The sequence below is a fragment of the Botryllus schlosseri genome, chromosome 12 (assembly GCF_051294905.1).
Source record: "Botryllus schlosseri isolate E-star chromosome 12, Bs_hap1, whole genome shotgun sequence".
NCBI lineage: Eukaryota > Metazoa > Chordata > Ascidiacea > Stolidobranchia > Styelidae > Botryllus > Botryllus schlosseri.
The window spans coordinates 5,412,340-5,433,849 of record NC_137247.1 but is presented as its reverse complement, the minus strand read 5'-3'; the positions used below and the strand labels follow the sequence as shown (position 1 = coordinate 5,433,849).

The 21,510-nt window shown below is 40.8% G+C and overlaps 2 protein-coding genes and 1 long non-coding RNA gene across 4 annotated transcripts in view; 2 read left to right on the top strand and 1 right to left on the bottom strand.

Moving 5' to 3' along the window:
* The window catches only part of LOC145452609 (uncharacterized), a 60,139-nt gene that overhangs the window by 26,010 nt on the left and 12,619 nt on the right, over positions 1–21,510 (top strand). The window lies entirely within an intron of this gene.
* On the bottom strand, positions 334–2,059 carry LOC145452890 (uncharacterized). The gene is made up of 2 exons (XR_013919579.1): positions 1,018–2,059; positions 334–538 (listed from the first exon to the last, which is right to left on the bottom strand). It is a non-coding gene; the product is annotated as an uncharacterized LOC145452890 (long non-coding RNA).
* On the top strand, positions 6,907–14,671 carry LOC145452611 (uncharacterized). Of its 2 annotated transcripts, XM_080330810.1 has the most exons (4): positions 6,907–7,340; positions 7,919–8,028; positions 8,157–8,199; positions 10,831–14,671. In XM_080330810.1, the coding sequence occupies exons 2-4, from the start codon at positions 8,009–8,011 to the stop codon at positions 11,065–11,067; spliced, it is 300 nt and encodes a 99-aa protein (XP_080186936.1). In that variant the 5' UTR covers positions 6,907–7,340; positions 7,919–8,008; the 3' UTR covers positions 11,068–14,671. The 2 variants fall into 2 exon arrangements, with proteins under 2 accessions (XP_080186936.1, XP_080186935.1); XM_080330809.1 differs by lacking the exon at positions 8,157–8,199 and having other exon boundaries at positions 6,937–7,340.

Sequence of the window (21,510 nt, the reverse complement as noted above, 5' to 3'; positions counted from 1 at the left end):
CGATTTACCGCGAAATGTTTGGAAGCACGGTAGCCAGACATTTCGTGGTAATATAACATTACCGTTAGTCAACGTAAATTTAACTTACATTCGTCTGGTAATCTGACTTTACACACCAGACTGTAATGTTACAGTCTCCCGCGGTATATCCAATCTACATGTTCTCCTGTACATTTACGACCGAGACTGTAATTTTACCGCCTACCTACCTACATGCTGTCCGTGTAAATCAGGACTACATATCAGCTTGTTAATTCGCGTACATCCATACCTATCGCAAAGCAACGCGATGCTAAAATATCGGAAAAGTTTCTTCACACTCCCAAAACGACATTGGTACAAACTGTATATTCATTCATGATTCACGATGAAATGGTTATCGATGGAAAAGTATTGCTGCTGGAGGTCTAATTCTTCTTTAGGAGACATGCAGTAACACGAGTGGTCTCAAGAAAAGGTGAATTAATTCCACCACCGGCCAAACTTCCAGTTGTTTCTTTTTCTCGTCCTCATTCCTTCTGTGTAACATGCAGTTCCACTGAAAAGAATTCATGCATAAGTCGCTATATTAAGCAAAGTTGCTAACCTAGACATGACATTAAAAAGACTAAGAAAAATGGGCTAACAAAAATATAACATGTTTCGAAGTACCGGTACTGGTACATTGTGGGATGATGGCTCCGCATTTTACATGATATAGCAGAGATTCAAGACATACTTTATCTGATGTATTGAAGCAAAAGGTTCATTTGAGGTGCCGTATGTGCCAAACAAATCCAGCAGTGAATGAAAACATCTCTATGGTATGGCCCGAAAATGACAGTAAGAAACCAACAGTTTCAACTCCTCCGCGGCGGAGTATGTGGTGGCACAGGTCACTATATATAAGTCGACTAATATCCCAAAATATAACAGAAAATGCGGCGAATGAAATATTTCAATCATGAAATCAAAGTCATCCCGGTGGTGTGCACAGTCGTAGATATTCACGGTAACAAATGCTATGTAGTACTGTACCTTTTACGATGCGTACCCCATTCAGCATTCCTAGTATTCTTCAACGATCGTGTCCACTTTCTTCAAGCACAACAAGCTTCGCTCCACCCTTTGCTCAAATCTCAATAATGGCCACTGGCCAGACGACACACAGGCGATTTCGAAATAAGTGATATATTCATCCGCACACATATGCCACCAATAATATTTACTGGCCACGTTATAATCTTTGATCTAGGTCGTGTTTTCCATACAGAAACATTTATTATTACATATAATCCCTTTCTTTTTCATCTAATCTCGTATATATTGATATTTATTCCAAGTGTTGTTCACTACTTACTGTACTTACTTAACCAGACGCTGCTTGTGATGTCACAGTTGTGCGTTGGTTGTTTACAACGAATCTCAGAAACCCAGTAACGCGTAACGGTAACCTAATGTAACCCATTACTGGTCGCCTTGTCCGCCATTAACAAATGATCAACTGAGCATGCGGTGCTGATATTTCTAGTTTCCCAAACAATATTATACATCCTAAACTGATTTTCTAACTTATCAGTTCTATCCGTGACAACGAATGTAACCAGCGAGACCGGCCGTATAGCCATAGCCTTATAATATAATATAATGGCCAATGGCCATGGTGTTAAACCACATTAGCTACAATTGCCAGTTGTTTCTTGTACCCTTCTATATACTATATTGAAATTGGTACTTGGGCCACCAATTTCCGTATGACAGACCCCAGTTTCGCGAACAAGGTTGAATCAGGTCAAATCACCACGAGAATGATGTATCAGTAACATTCAGTTCCCCATATACATTGGCTGCAGCGATTCTGAAGCTAATCAATTTTGCCAATAGCCTGGTAAACTTCAGTAACGAGTAACTGTCAGTAATTTTGCGAAGAAATTCTGGTTACTTGACTTCACAGCTAAATTAAGGTAATATTACATATCAAAATGTAAAATTACAAGCTACGCTCAGTTATTGGCTGCGACCGGTAATTCGTTGTAAAATTTACAGAGATTTCCCAGTAAATCTACCAGATTTTTTACAGTGTGGTAAACTGGACTTCTGGGGGGCTTCGCTTCGCCCCCAGACCCCTTTGCCTGTCCGCTCTTTGTCGCTGTTTATCTTAAACATTGGACTCCGTTTAGTGAGCCAGCTATTCTCGCCTAGACGCGCTTAGCGCGAAAAATTTCAGCAATCCATGATTTAATCAGTCGGTATCATCGGGGATTGCATATATATTGCTATCAATTTTCATCCCCTCTCTGCTCACGTAATCAGATTTACCGGTAAAGCTGAGTGAGGTGTACTTGAAAAGCGAGGACCCCTTAATAATAATTTAACATCTTCGGGCGTATATACCCGTTGGCAGGAACGAAACAGCACTTCGTCAGATCCCCCAAAAACTTGGGTCTTGGGCTCCCATAGGGTGATAAACCGACCCTCCATCATGTTGTTCGCTTTTGCCACGAAATTAGCTGTAATGTTTAGTAAGCCAGCGCGAAGCGCGAAAACATTCGATAATTCATGATAAAACTGGTCAATAAGATCGGGAATCGACCACGTTCTATTGGTGGAACGGCTCCATCATGTATTCGGAATCTCCGGCGTTGCATAAGAATGGGTAAAATCCTATTTGAAAGATAGAATGCAGTGCGTATCTGTGGATGGTGTCCGTTCGTCAGAGATTCAAATCGAATCAGGCGTACCACAGGGTTCTGTTCTCGGCCCATTGCTCTACCTCATGTACACGAAGCCAGTCGGAGATATTTGCCGTCGCCAAGGTTTCTTCCACCATTGCTACGCGGATGATACACAGGTCTACGGTCTTATGAAAAATAGCAATGATTGGGAGAGCGTGTCATCCAAGTTACAGCGATGTCTTATTGATATTGAGCTCTGGATGACACAAAATCGTCTCAAGTTAAACAAAGAGAAAACTGAACTCATCATTTTCACGCCAACCAGACGCCCCATCGACCACAATCAATTCACCATCAGATTCGAACCAGACACCATACAAGCCAAGACCTGTGTACGTAACCTAGGTATTCACTTTGACGGCATGCTCTCAATGGAAAAACATATCGACTATACATCAAAGATCTGTTTCATGTATATCCACAAGATCAGTCGAATCAGGAACTACCTATCTGAGGATTCATGCAAAGCCATAATACTGTCGCTGGTGATATCACGGCTTGACTATGGAAATGCTTTGCTTTACGGGGTAAGCCAAAATTGCATCGACAAGCTACAAAAGATCCAAAACATCGCTGCTCGTTTGGTAACTCGGTCAAGGAAGCGTGATCACGTAACACCGATTCTTAGATCCCTTCGTTGGTTACCCGTGAAATTTAGGTCTGAATACAAGCTTCTTCTGTACGTCTTCAAATGCATGGAGGCAGGGTTGTAACCAAGTCTCAAGGCTCCGAGTCACAAGTCAATCTCACTTTTATAGTTTTGACTCGAGTCAAGTCGAGTCATTTTCAATTCCCCACCGAGTCAAGTCCGAGTCCAAGTCAGCGAGCAGAGGGTCGAGTCCGAGTCATGGTATTATGACTCGAGTCGAGTCCAAGTCATTGTGTTGACTGTCCAGTTTTCCAGTTAAAGACTTGTTAAATCCACATTTCATAACTCTGTTTGGAGATTTCGAATGGCTCGCTTTTAAAATATATTAATTTACCTCGTTTTTAGCAGTTTCTGATCGCATTTTCAAGTACCAGTACCAATAGACGAAATCCCAATAGTGTGGTTACTTTACTATTCTTCGAAATTACAATGAAATGTCGATCTTGGCCGTCTGAGTCTCGAGTCATATGACTTGGTTCGAGTCATGCCCAATGACTCGAGTCCAAGTCGAGTCAATACACAGATTGACTCGAGTCGAGTCATTTCCGTATTTTGAGAAAGTGACTCGAGTCAAGCCGAGTCATCATAAAATCGTGACTCGAGTCAGACTCGAGTCGAGTCATGACTCGAGTCATTACAACCCTGCATGGAGGGAAGTGCACCAGCGTATCTTCGTGAGCTAGTGACAATGTATAATCCCGGAAGAGTGCTACGTTCTCAGTCGCAAAAGCTCTTGTCCGTTCCAAGAGTCAGAACATCGACCTACGGCGAGAGAACCTTTTCTTCCTCGGCCGCCATTCTGTGGAACAATCTTCCAATTTCTATCAGACTATGTGACTCGCTATATGCTTTCAAACGCAAAATCAAGACCGTTTTATTCACGCGAGCGTTCGAACTAGAGTAGTGTTCATTCCGCCCTACAACTATGCACTTCGTCTTTTATACATATCCTTTACTTTTATATTTTATTGCCTTTTATGTACAGCGCCCTAGTGTAGTAATGATATATTGTTATATTCGGCGCTCTATAAATTATTATATTATTATTATTATTATATTCTTTATTCACAGTAAAACTGGTAGATACACACATAATCCGGGGAGCAACCTGCCCCCAAAGGAAAATGGCGAGATTGGAGTAAATTTTTAAAATTTCAGTAATACATTCAAATTGTTATTCCTATGCAATACACGGAGAAGTCAGATTACAGAATTGCAGCAGATGAAGAATTGGCAAGGGTTACAGAGCAGAGGTAGAGATGATTGAAGATGAAGAATCGAAATTACAGAAATTATGCTGTGATTCACAAGCGTAATTTTAGTCCAGTGGTGCATTCAAGGCCTTCCGAAGAATGTGCACAGTGCCCAATAATGTAATCTTTTGGATCATGTCGAATCGAACGTTACCCGGAATTTGTTGGATATGTCTCATGAGTTTTTTGCTCACGACCCCTGTAGCACCAATGACTATCGGTACAATGTTTATTTTGCATCGCCACATTTTCTCACATTCCATTTTGAGGTCTGCGTATTTGGAGTATTTTTCTGATTCTTTTTGCAGTAGGTTGTGATCAGCTGGGACAGCCAGTTCAATGAATAAGCATTCTCTTTTCTTTTTTAGTTTGACGATTATATTCGGGCGTTTGCTCCTGATTTCGCGGTCAGTTATAACTGGTACATCCCACAGAATTTTTACTTGTTCGTTTTCTGTCACTGGTGCTGGGCTGTAATCGTACCAATTTTTTGACGAAGTGGTGATGTTAAAATGTTTGCATAATTCAAGATGAATGTAGTGACTAATCCTATTGTGTCTCCATGTGTATTCGGTAGCTGCAAGTGCACCACAGCCGGACATGAGATGTGCCACAGTTTCATTTTGGTTGTGGCACATTCTGCATTTGCCGTCCGTGTTTTGCTTCAGAATTCTTTTGCGATAGTATTTTGTAGGAAGCGATTGGTCTTGTGCTGCGAAAATGAATCCTTCGCTTGCCGGTTTCAGGCCAGAGCTGGATAGCCAGGTCCATGAAAGCTCGTCTACATGGGGCTGTGAAGTTAACTTCTTGTGCTGTCCATGAAGAGGCATCGACTCCCATATCGTTTCTCTCATTTTCAGCGTTGCATTTTTGTATCGGACTCGTGCTGCTTTTGCTATTGTTGTGGGTTTAGCAACAGTGTTTTCTGCAGTGTACAGGTTAGCTGTTTCCAAGTTGACTTCTCTGGCGTACTTGTCGTGACGATAGCTCAGAGATTTTGTTTTGCGCTGTTTGTCTTCCTGTGCAATGAGTTTGCAGTAAATGTTATCGCTGTTGTTGATGTACTGTGACAAGCCGATGATTTCTGTTTTGAAGGTTTGTTCAATTTCTTGTAGTCCTCGACCACCTTTTTTTCTGGGGATGTACAGTCTTTGTGTATCAGATTTTGGGTGATGCATGTGGTGCATTGTCATCAGTTTTCTCGTCTTTGTGTCCAATTTTTTAATTTCATCTTTACGCCAGTTCACCACACCAAAGCTATATCTCAAGACAGGCACTGCAAGACTGTTTATGGCATTGATTTTGTTTTTGGAATTGAGTTCAGTTTTGAGAATTGACTTGAGCCTGCTGATGTATTCTTTTTTTAGACTTGATTTCATTGCAGCATGTTTAATGTTGTCGCTTTCACAGATCCCTAGATATTTATAGTGATCTTCGGCATTCAATTCTGTTATGGTTTCGTCCATTTTGAAGTTCATGTCGCCAGTGCTGGTGGCTCTTCCGCGTCGTATGGTAAGTTTTGAGCATTTATCCAAGCCAAATTTCATTTTTATATCTTCCGAAAACTCATGAACAATTTTCATTTGGTTATTCAGGTCCGTGTCGGATTTCGCATACAGTTTCAGATCATCCATGAACAAAAGGTGATGAATCTTTTGACCTTCAGAATTTGCTGCTTTTTTCATCACGTATCCTGTTTCATTTTTTCTCAGCAACTCACTGAGTGGAGCTAAGCTGAGGCAGAATATTATTATTATTATTATAACGCTTATGAATTGAATTCTCATATACGGACCATTAAGTGCGGGGACTGAGTAGGCTACCTCGCCGTTTAAAGCCTGTATGAATATAACGGGGACTTGAGTTCTATGTCGGAAGCATGCTATTATAATCTTAAATTATAGATTACTAACCTCGCTAGGTTAGTAATCTATTGCCAAATAGACTTATTTAATATCCACTTTTTAACTTTGGCTAGCATATCGTGTGGTCGCCTTGTCAATAAGTAATTCGCTGCCGAACGGTAGAATTCAGTCCGATTCGATAGGCCTATAAAGTCGTTGCGAATTACAATCAGGGCCATGTTTCCAGAATGTTATACATGTATTGCTCCAACTGTATCCTCATACGAAGTTAAAAGTCAATGCACGCGTGATACTTGACGCAGCGACCTAAAGCAGACAAACTATAATGTATCGTACTCGCCTGTAATTTTGTTCTCCTCGTAGCAAAGAAGGGTATGAGGCATGCGGGTATTCCCATTTCCCTGTATGCGAAAGATTATCGCAGCTAAATTACAAATCGTTGCTGATCACACAGCATTATAAACCCTCAGTGGATGTCATCTTTTACTGAGATTATCGACTTCGCGAAATCACAAATTAGCGCGTTGATTGCGAAACGTTGTGTTGCGTCTGGAATTACGAGAGTTTACGTGAGTTCAAAGCGCTCCTGCGTGAGCTGGCCGCGAAATGTTTTGAAATACCAATTTTTACATTATGCGGCAATCGCATTAGAGAGAGCTCGTTACCGCTGGCGGAGATTCTGATTTACCGCATTGTTTTGTAATGTCCCCCTAGGTTATTCTCACAACAAGAGACGAGGAGGAATGGCTGAAGAGTTATGAAAATTATTTTGCAAGAATGCACTCTACTTGGACCGACGCACTCACTCATAATTTTACCCCCACTGGTAGAAAGGTTATGGACCACTTTCGCACACTCGGTGAGTTGGTTTGTATATCAACAGTGTTCTGCACAATGTGCTCTGTTTGTTTTCTGCAACCAATATTTTTATATTCGACAACGACAGTGGGCTATTAGGCGTATGGAGATTAAACATGATGAAACTCTTTCTTCGGATTCCATGGACAGAGAATTGAAACATTTATGTAATGGGATATATGCTGCTGTCTTTGTGATATTTTAACCGGTATGCATTGTTCTATCGAAGTTTCTGTAAGGACCGCAGACTCCTGTTATTATACCAGCAACTCAATTTTGACTGTTGGATTTCACGTATTACTTGCCCGTTTAAGAGAGTTATATAATAGGCTACTTATACAACCCTTGCAATATTGCGACGTAGGGTGAATCGAAAGTCGACCACGAATTCACGCACCGCATCACCCACCACACAATAATAAACTTTATGCGATAACTGTGACGTAATAAATTCCAATTTTTGAATTTTTCTGTTGTGGGTGGCTATTTTAAAATAAAGATTTTTGAAATGCGGCGGCTCGTGCACGAAACTGACCACCCCTGGACCGTCGACAATATAGCTAGAAAATATGCGTTTAGGTCGCCTGATATTCGCGTGTCCGGAGCAAAGGATGTTCCAAAGAATGGTCAATCCGAACCGACAAATTATGAAAAGAAGATACCGGGAACATGTCGCTGACGTACTCACTGTAAGTATATGAGCAATAGGGAATCAATCTCCTGCATCTTTTTCTATGTATAGAGCAATATCTTCCACCTCTGTTAATATACTAGGGTTACCATATTTTGGAATTCTGAAAAGAGGACACTTTTTCAGAATATTCAGACTTGCAAAACCGGAGGAAAATACTGAAAAAACGGTAAATATTTCCCACTTCCATTTCCCACTTGACTAAAAAAAAGATCAACTTTCGCGCTCGTTAACCAGAATACAGTTTTTCTTTCACATTATCACGTGGTTGACTAAAAATGAGGTCAACTTTCCGGCTCAGCTCCCGAAATACCCGCAGATGCGCTGATCTAGGGCTTCTCAGTCGTATTTGGCCGTCAATTTGACCGAAATGCTCAAAGAAGAGGACAAAAGGGCGTCCTCCGAGATCACTTTCAGAAAAGTCAAAAAAGAGGACAAAGCCTCTTTTAAGAGGACGTACGGTAACCCTAGCTAGTACGTTGACGCTGATAAATAGGGCGACAACAATACTATTCGTGCACTCAATAGCCACGTCATAGTTGATCTCTTGGTATGTCCTCAAATGGTTACTGCTAGGGATATTTGAACGTGAGGTTCACGTTCACGTTCAGTGTGTGAACCCCAGAAATTTGGTGGTTCACGTTTGCAAACGAACCTGGGTATGTCTTACGCTATGAACCGTTTACAAATATTATAATTTCTCAAGTCAACATACCTTTTTTGATTGATTTTTTTACATTTCAACTTTGAACCACTCTCTTCGTGGCGCTGGTAATGGAAATTCATCACAGTGTCGGGATGACTCGAGTCAACGTTTTCGTATGACTTGACTTGACTCGAGTCACTTTGGAAAAATGACTTGACTTGACTTGACTCGAAGCTTCAAAAATGCGCATTGACTCGTAACTCGGAGCAAAATTTACGAGTCAATTTCAAGTCATCAAGTAAACGGTGTCGATTAAATCACTCTATCTTGTGTATGTTCGGATTGTTCGAGATACGCCGGTGTCACTTGTGAGAGCAACCAGTCATTCACTGATCGTACGATACACTGATCCTCGATTGTTAGATCACAAATAAATAAACCGCAAACTAAACAATCACAGCTTGCGGTGTAGTAGCCTAGTAGTAGTATAGAGATTCTACAATCTCTATAGTAGTAGCAGTAGAAGATAACTCTAAATAGCAATGTGTCTCTGTTTCTTAGACGGATCAATGCTTACGTTGCGCACTGCGCAGTGCTCACCTTTACCAACATTTATGTATGATTTAAATCAAACAAATGAAGTTTTTGCGTTTATATACTCACGGATATGTAGATGTAGATTAGGTCCTATATTTTGGCTGATAATAACTGACTGTAGCATGTGACTGTACAGTTACTCACGTATTTTATTAACAGTTCTACGTGTGCGTGAGTGATACAACGTCTTTTCGCATGTATATTTACCTAGATATTCGTTATCTGATTCAAGATAAATGATCATCATTGATCAATTAATCTGTCTTTCACACAGCTAGCAAAGTGTATTGACTTTGAATCATCACTCATACATAGAAAATTCAATTTGACTTGAATAGTGACTTGACTCGTGACTTGACTTGACTTGACTTGACTCGACTTGACTCGAGTCACCTCCAAAAAACGAGTGACTTGACTTGACTCGAGTCACCTTTGAAAATCAATTGACTTGACTTGACTCGAGTCAAAATCTGCAATGACTCGTGACTCGAAGGTAGTGACTTGATCCCAACACTGTTACATCACTAAACGAGCATACCTCGCTCCTTTTTACAAATTTATTAACTTTGTTAAAATAGATTGCTCGACATTTTCAACTTTCCGTTTGTAAATATTTATAGTGACTCTCTGGTGTGAGCATGACCCCTAAAACAATTATCATCTATATTTGGCATCAACGAAATTGATATTAAGAAATCATCGTTGTCTAGGGCTACCCTATGCCCTCCTATAGGAGGATTCGTCCTTTTTTTGAAGAAATGTCCTCTTTTTAGACAGTTTGTCCTCTTTTTTGCCTGAAATGCCCCAAAAGATCACCAAAGACGTTAAATTTTGGCCCAAAAGATAGACGGCGGGTTACGCGGGAGTCAAATCTGAAAAATGACTCTTTTTTAATCAACCCGATGAAATTGGCTTTATCAATATGTTTTTCTATTCCGCTTCAGTAACTTTTGGAGGCTGCGAAAAATGACATCATTTCCTGATTTCAAAATATGGTAAACCTATCGTTGTATAATGTAAAAAAATGTAGCATTCGAGTTCGAGCGAGATCTATCGTGAATTGATATGTTTGTTGTGTCATAAAAACCTATTTCGCCCGATTGGAGTGTTGGCTACACTGTATAATCATAGTGCCATACAATGGTGTGGCAAAAACATATCTCACGGTTTACTACGGTTGGTTCTAGTTCTAGTTGCGGATTTTAAAAGTGAGTAGTTTCAGTTCAATAATTGCGTGACATCGCGGATCCAATGCTACGTCACGACTATAGAGGGCACCGGAATGCCGATATCTTCTGAGACAAGATACAACTTCAGTCCCATATGCCAGTTCAAATTTTTAGGCAACAAAAGCATTGTTGTTGTGTCATTTAACATCACTGCGGTTCTTGAATCCCGAGTTGAGCTGGTTAAAATCAAGTTCTTGTTAAGCCTACTGTATTATTCTCTCGATTCAGTAGCTCGTGCAGAATACTATAGCCATTCTCTTCTGAGACTTGGACAGATCGTCGACCAAACGACTGTATCGACTATGTTTCCTCCTTTGCATGCTTACAGAATTGTGAGAAGGAGAAATTACTTCACTTCACATTCTCTGACGGTTGGGAGCCGGTGTGTTCGTTTCTTGGCAAAGAGATTCCAAATCAACCATTTCCGCATGAAAACCAGAAAGGTGGCCTGGCGGTATCAATGTGGCAGAGAGATACGTTCGAGACACTAAAAACAGAACTGAACTACATCATTGCAATTGTTCTCGTGACAATTTGCTTCTGTGTACAATTACTGATCTTTTGATTTTGTAATCCAAGTTGCAACAGCGAGTATTTGTTCTTGTCATGCTAGGATGGAGTGAAAATGGCTTTTTTAAATCGAAAAAAGGGGGTTATAAATCCCGACAAATCACCCAAAACTTCAATAAAATTCGACTAAAGGGAATTACTCCCATTTTCCAGCCGGCAACCCCCTAATTTCTACGAATGGCCCATCTCGGCAACCGCTGGTCGTAGAGTCATGACATATAGCTCAAAATCTGTTACACAAAACGAGTTGCAGCCAAAAATCACAAAACTTTTGAGGCGGGGAAATGGCGGGAGTAACTAAGTTACATGTTAGTGTGATTTACACAATAACAGCTAAATAAATAAATCGAACTATCTAAAAGCTCACTGGTAAAAGGATGTTTCTCCATGTATTTTTAAAAAAGGCCCTCGGGTGACTCACCTGGTTCTTGCGGGCTACCTGGAGCTCGTGGGTACCGCATTGGTGACCCCTGATCTAGAATATGGCTGTGGAAGGAGACCCCCTAGTGGTCGACGGACTCCCATGAGTAGGGTGGCTGGACACAGTCGCAACCCAAGTCTACACCCCTGTGGCCATACTGGTTTCCACCCAGGGCTTGACAAGTTTCATAAGATCGTAGGATGGCTCAATAGGCATCCGCTACACACTTCGATACCCCCTAATGCAGGGGTGTTAAGCTCAACTGGCTTCGCGGGCTGGATTCAAACCTTCAAATCGCTCGCGGGCCGGACCAGTCAAATGGTTTCACTATGCTAGAGCAAAATGTACCCCTTGCTTTTTCCATGAATACTTTATGATCAATCCTATCCTACGGATCATAGGGTTATTCCAGCAACACCTTTATTAGCAAACAACGGAATTTTGGAAAGGAAATCCAAGATTGGCCGGCCGAATTCAATTATCAACCGCTGAAACACTGATTCTAACGACGGAACAAGCTGGCAAATGTCTATGCTCCCTTGGTTTTAGTCGCAATCTGGCGTTAACTCCGAGTATACGTAGTGAGGGACAACAGATTTAACTGTAAACGCGGACATTAGAATATGGTCATTTAATATGAAATCGCGATTAGGGTTCTATGTCTATCTCGGACCTTTCGAGTCAAAAGTGATACAGTAGTGCGACCAAATGTATTTTTATTGTACTTTTTTTATAATATCCATGCGCTATGCGACATGCATATAAAAGTTTCGCTTAGGATATTTCGCTTACGGTTTTTCGCTTCTGCGAATAACCACTTTTTGGTTCATCTTTCCATAAAAATTTGAACTCAGAGTCATGGAATTGGATGTCAGTGTCACTGATTTGTCCCTGATCGTGACTATATAACACCACCGTAGGATGATCATGTAATGTGACCTATGAACTTGACATTTGCTGCCTTGTGGGAACTATTTCTTACTATAAGATTTCAACATTTGTCAGCAATGTGCTGGATATCACAGGCATTTTTCAATCTACTTAGAATTGCGTCGCTGGCCGGATGAAATCGTCTGGCGGACCGTATGTTCGACACCCCTGCTCTAATGCCTGCCGAACAGACAACATGACGCCTCAATGCATCTTCCAGGCTGGGACCCGCTTGTTTCTCCTCTCGGAATGTTCTTTGGACCTCATTCTGTTGTCAACAGAGACTAACCCACCCTCACACGAGGCTGGGAGGCCATTTCTGACATGGTATATTTGCTAATGAGGCCAAAGTCGAAGCATGACATGCATCTTCTTCTTTCTCACGGAGACGTCGCCCGCTTGGGTATTCCGAAACAGTATTCATAAATCAACCGATCGGGCGTCGTCAGCGGCACTCCCCGGTCCACCGATGGCTATACCCGCCATGCATTTAGGAAAAGCATGAATGTTCTTTTACCATTTTACCTATTTTGCGCACGGCGCCGCCCACACACCTTGGTACGTCTTACGGCAAGCATATCTTGTACGGACCTTTGTACGCTTCATAGTTCAAGGAATAATCAAGCCCTAGGGGCTGGGATGTCACAGCCTCACAAATATTTGCCACTAAGGCAGTAGTCCCTTACCAGTGATCTTTTACATAATGAGATCAATTTATTTAGCTGTTATTGTGTAAATCACACTAAAACATAGTTGCTCTCGCCATTTACCCGCTTCGAAATTTTAGTGTTTTTTGACTGTAATTCGTATTGTGTTCACAATAGAGAAAACTTTCTACTTAAGACAGATAGAAACATGATGTTTCCACGGATTTTGAGCTATATATCATGACTCTACGACCAACGGTTCCAGAGATTGGCCATTTGACCCCCAACGCGCAGAAATTAGGGGGTTGCCGGCTGGAAAATGGGGGTAATTCCCAAAAGTCAAATTTTATTGAAGTTTTGGGTGATTTATCGGGATTTGAGAACCCCCTTTTTCTACATAAAAAAAAGTCATTTTCACTCCATGTCATGCATTGTCGTCCTCGCCTGCAGCCTGCCATGTATTGTATATTATCGACTTCAAATTTATTTGGCCTCTCAACATCCACCAATGAAACCGTACCTCTGCACGATACAGTGACGTGGAATTATTAATATTAATTTGAATCGTGAGTTATATGGGACGCCTGTCGCCGTTTCCTTGCAACGAACAATAATGTTTTCTCGAGCATCGGATTGTTATGCTACTGTAGGGTTCCCATATTCTATTGCCCAAATTGCGGGCACTCTTTAGTGCCCACTAGCAGATTTTAAAATGACGTCTCTCAATCACTGCGCTATATGAACACTAGAGTGCGCTACTCGCGATATTTACCAGAGATGAGCGGATTTGGAATTTCTATGTCCTAATCCAATCCAAATCCGAACCTTGAAATCCAAATCCTAATCCATAACTTTTTCATATTCAAGTCCATGTCCAATCCTAATCCGATTCTAAATGGAAATTCAGAAAAAATGCTAATTTATGCAAGGGAGGAATCGGAAAATTTTCTTTCACAACCAACGATTCCCTTGATTCAGGATAACTTAGTAACCATAAGTACATTCAAAACTGATCTGAATGAAGTTTGTCGCCATTCGCTACAAGACATCGATCTCCCAGAAAATAGATAAATCCAATCCAAATCCTAATCCGTTCAGAAAAAAATCTCTCATCCTAATCCAATCCAAATCCGACAAAATTTCACAAATCCTGTTTTTACAAATCCTAATCCTAATCCATGCTCATCTCTGATAATTACGTATTCACTAGAAGCAGTTGCATTGTGGGTAGTAAGCCTAGCGATTTAGTACAAGAGCTTATGGAAAAGCATCGAGTGTTTCAATATATATTTGATTCATAATGGGTTTGTAGTATTTTGAATGAATAATTATCGTAACATTCAGGATTTGTTTCAGCCCAATATCTCGTGTTTATATCGGTGTTATCTGTGTAGTTCGACATGTTGAAGATATCTCGTTCAGGTGGTAGTGTGTGTTGCGCCTATGGGTGCAGTAAAAGGCTTGGAGGTATTGATTTAGATTGTTCGTGGTAAAATAAGGTTATCTATGCGTCAACGTATGCATATATTTGCGGTTATATTCCTGATGTAGATTGCTTTACTCGCTGTATCCAGCTAAATAAAAGTACTTCTGCTCAAAAATTTTCATGGTCGCTGAGTGCCTTTTTTACAATTGGATAGGGCGATTGCCATGGCATTGACAATTTGACTTGGGTATGATACCCTTAATCCTGAGGGAGCTGTCTGAGTCCGTCTTCTTACTCCTTACCTTCAGTTTCAGGTCACCGTGTATGCGATGATACAAATACACATTGAAATTTGCCTTTATTACAAATGTTGGATAGCAACAAACGGGCATATTTTACGTGTAGAGAAATAACAAAGCTGTCAAAAGATTGGAACGGATAATGCCAGTTCAGCTATCTTTCAGATATATGTATCTATAGGAAGTGAGAGCATCTACGATTTCCAGCTTGAAGTTATTACCGGAACCTTGGAATTACCTTAGCCTGGATTCAAAATCTTCTTACTGCAATGGTGCTGATGTGAATGCTGTAACTGCCAGCTACGTGATGGCTGTGAATATCGCTAATGGAGAAAATTCAGCATCATGTGACATATCAAAAGGTACTGCTGAGGCTATGTTGGTTACAGCAATCTGTGCAAGTGCACTGTAGGAGTTTATTATCATTATTAATTTTATCGGATCACTACATCACAAGATACAATGAAACGATGTACTTGAGGTGTCGAAAGAGAAGATTAGCATAGCCCTTGAGGATACCTACGGTTGTTCTCTGTTGGGTTTCCAATTTTGCTTGAATGTGCACGCGACCATTATGGACTTCAATGCGAGGTTGTCCCGCCGATATCGGCCGGGACGCTGTCGCCGAAGAGTCTGGCACAGCCACGGCGTCTCAACTAGGGCTGGGCACAATGATTCGAGTACTCGAATCTGTATCGAGTATTGATTTTAATAATTCGAATCGAGTAGTAAAAGACGTTTTTTCGAGTACTGAAATTATACGCTTCTCGCCACTAAAAGTTAATTTATCAACTAGCATTATTACAGTTTCGATACTGCTTTCCACTGTGGCAGCCTTGAAAGTTGAAATCCTGATTGGCCTTATCGCAGCAGACGAAACATAGCACAAAGCTACGAACGTTACTGGAGTTATCACATCTCCGAACTTATAATCATCTCACACTATTGTCACAAAGTGCTATGAAAACTGTATGGTCGAAAAAGTAGTATCTTTTGTTTGTTTGGGGTAGCCATGGTGTTTGTCGACAAGTATGGCATTTACACCAGGCCAATTTTCTTCTCGTAGCACGGCCCACTTATAGGCTTTTATAGGACACCGCTTTCACAGATGAGGTGGCGAGGAGGAGCCTAGATAAACCTCCAACACTTCGGTATGAAGTCTGGAGTCGACCTCGGTCAGACTCAAACCTGCAACCCATTGATGGATTATACCACTACGCTATCTCACTCATTCTGTCAATTTGTTTCAACTTTCTGAGGTTCTCTATTTTATTCTATATTTTGCGCTTAGCTAATATAATTATAAACCGTTACTTACGTAATTTAGAAGTATCTTTAATGCAGGGTTGTAACCAAGTCACAAGTTACCGAGTCACAAGTCAATCTCACTTTTATAGTTTTGACTCGAGTCAAGTCGAGTCATTTTCAATTCACCACCGAGTCAAGTCCAAGTCAGCGAAAAGAGGGTCGAGTCCGAGTCACGGTATTATGACTCGAGTCGAGTCCAAGTCATCGTGTTGACTGCTCAGTTTCTTGTAAAAGTCATGTTAAAATCCCACTTTTATAACTCTATTTGGTGGTATCGAATGGTTTGATGTTATAATATACGAATTTTCCTCACTTTCAGCAGTTTCTGCTCGCATTTTCAAGTACCAGTAGCAACAGACGAAATCCCAATAGTGTGTTGGCTTTGGAATTACAATGAACTGTCGGTCTTGGACGTCTGAGTCTCGAGTCAATGACTTGGCTCGAGTCATGCGCAATGACTCGAGTCCAAGTCGAGTCAATACACAGATTGACTCGAGTTGAGTCGAGTCATTTCCATATTTTGGAAAAATGACTCGAGTCAAGTCGAGTCATCAGAAAATCGTGACTCGAGTCGGACTCGAGTCGAGTCATGACTCGAGTCATTACAACCCTGCTTTAATGTGATGGAAAACAGGCATTATATTCTTTGTTTTGGCATAAAAGGTGCATATTGCATTCTGTTATGACGTGATAAGGAGTGATACTCGAATACTCGACTCGAAGCATAATACGTGTTTCAGAATCGAATCACTGATGAGATACTCGATTTTGCCCAGCCCTAGTCTCAACCAGACTGTATAATTTTTAGCTTTTAGGAATTAGATTAGAATTGTGATTACAGCTACAGATATGCTGGCTCGATTTAGAATTTAAACTACATAGCTTTTCCGAATTAGATTAGAATTACATCTACATTTTTCGGAATTGGATTAGAACTACACTTATAGCTACACATACATTTCGTGCCGGTTGCTCTTGATAAGAGGCACGCGAAAAGTTCTTCGAGTCAATAAATATGAATTTACTGTTAAAGGCCGTGTTCAAGTTTTGTACCACCAATCAGTTATTCAAGTATTTTCGGAAGAGGTACACTGACTCTCAGATTAAGTTGCTTAATCGGATAGTCAAAGTGAGAGGAAGAATCAGAGCTTTACCAGCATCAATTGACTTCTTGACGAATTGCATCAACATGCGCATTCTGCCGAGGTTCATGGAGGCAAGGATTGAAAATTCTCGTTCTAGGCATAATCCGAGGATAGAACGAGCATTTCTTCGTGACGAGATTGAAAAAGACCATTCAACTTTAATTTACGTACGGAAAATTTGCCGTTCTCTAGATCAGAACGCCAGAGAGTTTTCGTCGATATTTGATCTTATCCGATTTTGCCGCTACCTTGCTATTATTGATGCTCAAAAAGAAAAGCAAAACCAAGTGAAGAATGAACGCATCAACTTACAATTTTTATTTCAACACCGGTTTGAAAAATCTAATGTGGACGATAACTTGATTCATAACCTTTCGTACTACGAGCTCACGAAATCGGAAAAATTTGTGCTTTCGCACGGCTTGGACTTCTGCATGCCGCCTACGATTGTGAAGCGTGAAGAGATATTTTCCGAATTTGAATTATTACTGGCCCAACTTGCGCATCACAACGCGAAAAGCCGAGAGAAGTATTCAAGTTTAAAAGTCACGTTGAGTGACTTAGCCCACGCATACCGTGGAGCTCCTTTTGACATTGGTGATTTTTTAATGACCAAGGAATGTTGGCAAGCGATTAAATCACTTCTCTCCAACAAGAATATTTATATAACAAAATCGGACAAAGGTAACGGAGTAGTCATTCCCAACAAAGCAGACTATTGCCAAAAGATGGAGAGCATTCTTCAAGATTCCTCCAAGTTTATTTCTCTCGGACCGTCGAGTTCGAAAGATAATACGAAAAAGAATGAGGGTAAGCTACAGCGTCGTCTACTAGCTCTAAAGAATCAGAAGGTTATCTCTAAATAAGTCAATGAATTCATCAGACTGTGCGGATCACTCAGATCGCGTATGTATGGCCTGCCGAAAATACACAAAGCTAATATGCCACTGCGTCCGATTCTTTCTATGTCTGGTTCGGCACAACATAGTTTAGCAAAATGGCTCAACGCAATAATCGAACCTGTCCGGTCTGTTTATTCAAATAATTACTTAAGTGAACTCCGGGCTATTCTACTTTTCACAACGGCCTGCTGTACGCATCGAAATGATGAGTGGCAATGTTATGAGTAGTTGCTGGGACTGAAAGTTGTAGCGCGTAGTGCAATAATTTTTCCGATTCACGAATGCATTCGGTAATTTATAGTAGAAGTATCCCATTGTACTATCAAATATTTATCCTTTCTCAGCCTATGTGATCAGATTTAACGGTGGAGTTGATGGAGGGAGTGCTTTCGCAAATTTAGGGCAAGTTATAAATGTAAATGCATCTTCGGGTGGCCCAATTGTTATTAGTCACTTTGCTGAATGCTGTTATTTCGTGACCCCACCCCCATCAGGATTTTCGATTATATCGGTAGTGGAAATATATCGAAATCGCCCAAATGTACCATAAACAAATTTCTTTCGTGAGGAGCACACGAATCCGACTCAGATTGAGAAGGGCGCTACTATATTAGAATCGAAAATGAAGTCGTTTTGAATTGCGCAGAGCGAGAAAAAAATTCAAGATTACTTGAAATCTCTCAAAAATTTGGGAGTAAATTCGTAATTTCAGTTTGCATGTCGACGGCCGCTAACACATACTAATTGAATTAGGTGTCGACGACCGCAGGGTGCCCACCCCTGATCTAATAGTATACAAATGGTATATCCTATGCCAAGTTTGAATCCGCATTCCATTCGTTGAGATTTTTACATTTCTGACAAATTTTCCCAAACTTGTTTGAAAATAACAAAAAAAAAAACTCATTAAACATGACATCAATTCATTTCAAGGTAGGTAGCGCTGAGACTAATCCCAATGCAGGTAGTGACTACAGAGAGCACGGCGTCGTTTTGTCCTGCCATGCTAAATTGGATCAGTTTTGAATTAAATTGTGTTGATTTAGAGTAGCCTAATTGAGGGCGAAACCGGGCAACCTATATTGCATCTAAGTCTGTCTCCGGCAGTGCAGTTAGCAAGCTATTGACAACAGCTACCCAGCACGCCGAGCAATCGCGGTAGCTTTCGATTGATACCAATTTTATCAACTTTCGCGCTCGGCAAGCCGGTCAAAAATTACCGTAAAATTGCCTTTGGTCAAATAAAAGTGTGAAGTAGACCAATCGCAGTGAGCCGTGGGACTTGCTTGTGTCCAAACCATTTTAGGACACTATGATATAACCTTGCCATGTTTTTCCCTATAGCACAGGGTTGCTATACGTCCGGATTTTCCCGGACATGTCCGGAATTTCACTGTTCAGACTGCCTTCGGCAGCAAATCCTAATATATAGTTACATGTCTGGAATTTCGAAGGCTCGAAATCGGTTCAAATTTTTTCGTAATCCAACATAAACAATATTATTTTCGGGCAGATTTATGCTACTATAAAATCTGCTTTACGCTGGGCGCGATTTAGTGTCCCCTTATATTGATTTAAATATGAGGACCACCACCTTCGCACTACCTTCACATTTGTTGAGAAAATTCGAAATTTCGGCCTTGATCCCAATGATGTATATATGAGCTCATTTGATATTGTTAGTTTATTTACCAATGTGCCACTGACTGAAACTTTAAATATTTGCGCTGACAATCTTCACGATGGTGAGCTTGAACCACCTCCAATTCCGCTGGAAATTTTCTTGGAGTTGCTTGAAATATCAACGTCTCAACGATATAATGTATAAGCAAACTGACGGCATTGCCATGGGTTCACCATTGGGACCCACCCTCGCGAATATTTTTGTCGAGTTCAATGAGTATAAGTTATTTTCGGACTCTGATAAACCTCTTATGTATTATCGATACGTTGATGATACGTTTGTGGTTTTTCAAAGTGAGCGACAGTGTGATGCCTTTTTCGATACGCTAAATTCAAGGCATCAATCCCTTAAATTCACAGTAGATAAGGAAAAAAATAGTTCCCTGCCATTTCTTGATTTATTGGTAGAAAAAACGGGTCATAAACTCACCACATCAGTTTATCGGAAGCCAAACATTCCAAAGACAAATTGCCCGCAGAATTAGATTGTATTAGATCCATTCTGTCCAAAAATGGATATCCCGATAGCAGCACTGACGTTGCCATTGCGGAGAAAATGCGCAAATTCAGACAACCTACAGTTTTCGGCCCTAACAAATGCCCGGTGTACATACACTTTCCTTGGCTTGGCTCTGTTTTCAATAGATTCACCAAATCAATCAGATCATGCGTCGAATCGTGTTACAACACTGTTCATGCGAGGATTGTATCTGCAACGAAACAAATTTTGCCCAACACGCGAAAGGATGTGCCGCCTGCTTTTCGTCAAAGTATGGTCATACATGAATACAAATGCCACTGTGACAGTCGGTACTTCATACGTGGGACGCATATCCCAACGCTTGCTAGAGCGTATCAAACAGCATGTTCCTAAGAGGATAAGATCGGCATCGCCGTCTCCTGATTCTGAAAATGTCACTCAGCAATGTAAACACGTATAAAAATCCCTATCGTACAGCCTAGTGTTGGCATGCAGTTCTTCAACTGGCCAACATTTGTTCGACAGCCCGTCTTGCGTCTGAAACTATTCAGACGACATGCTTTAAGTTTTATCCAAGGGTAGATATATATTTTATTTAACAGCTTTGGCATCCACTTTCATCAAACTAAACAACCCGGTCCTTTGTCGCCAGAAAGAATTTTTGTATAATCCTAAATCTCACACTAGTTGTCGTTGCTTAGCTGTTCGTCCGTATTTTTGTACAATTTTTTTTCTGTGTTGCTGCATTGTCTTATTGTATTTGTATGTTATTCCTCACGAGCACTACTTCTTCAAGTTGCTTGTTGCTACAGTCATCTCCCGGTTAAGCACGCAAATTGATCCTGAGTAATTTGTGCGAACTTATTTGGTAGGACGTGCTTAGCAGTTACGCAGCCACCACTGATTCGAACTAGGACTCGATGGTGAATTGAAAACGACTCGACTTGGCTAGCGTCTAAACTATAAAAGCGACATTGACTTGCGACTTGGAGCCTTGTGACTTGGTTACAACCCTGGTGTATAGTGACACGGTTGTTAATAGGGATGGTGTGAACGCGAGGTTCACGTTCGCGTTCTGTGTGTGAACCTCGGAAATTTAGAAGTTCGCGTTCACAACAGAACCTCGGTAGGTTCTGCACTGTGAACCTTTTTCATAAATTACAATTTTAACTTCATTGTAACATCTTTGGTTCAAA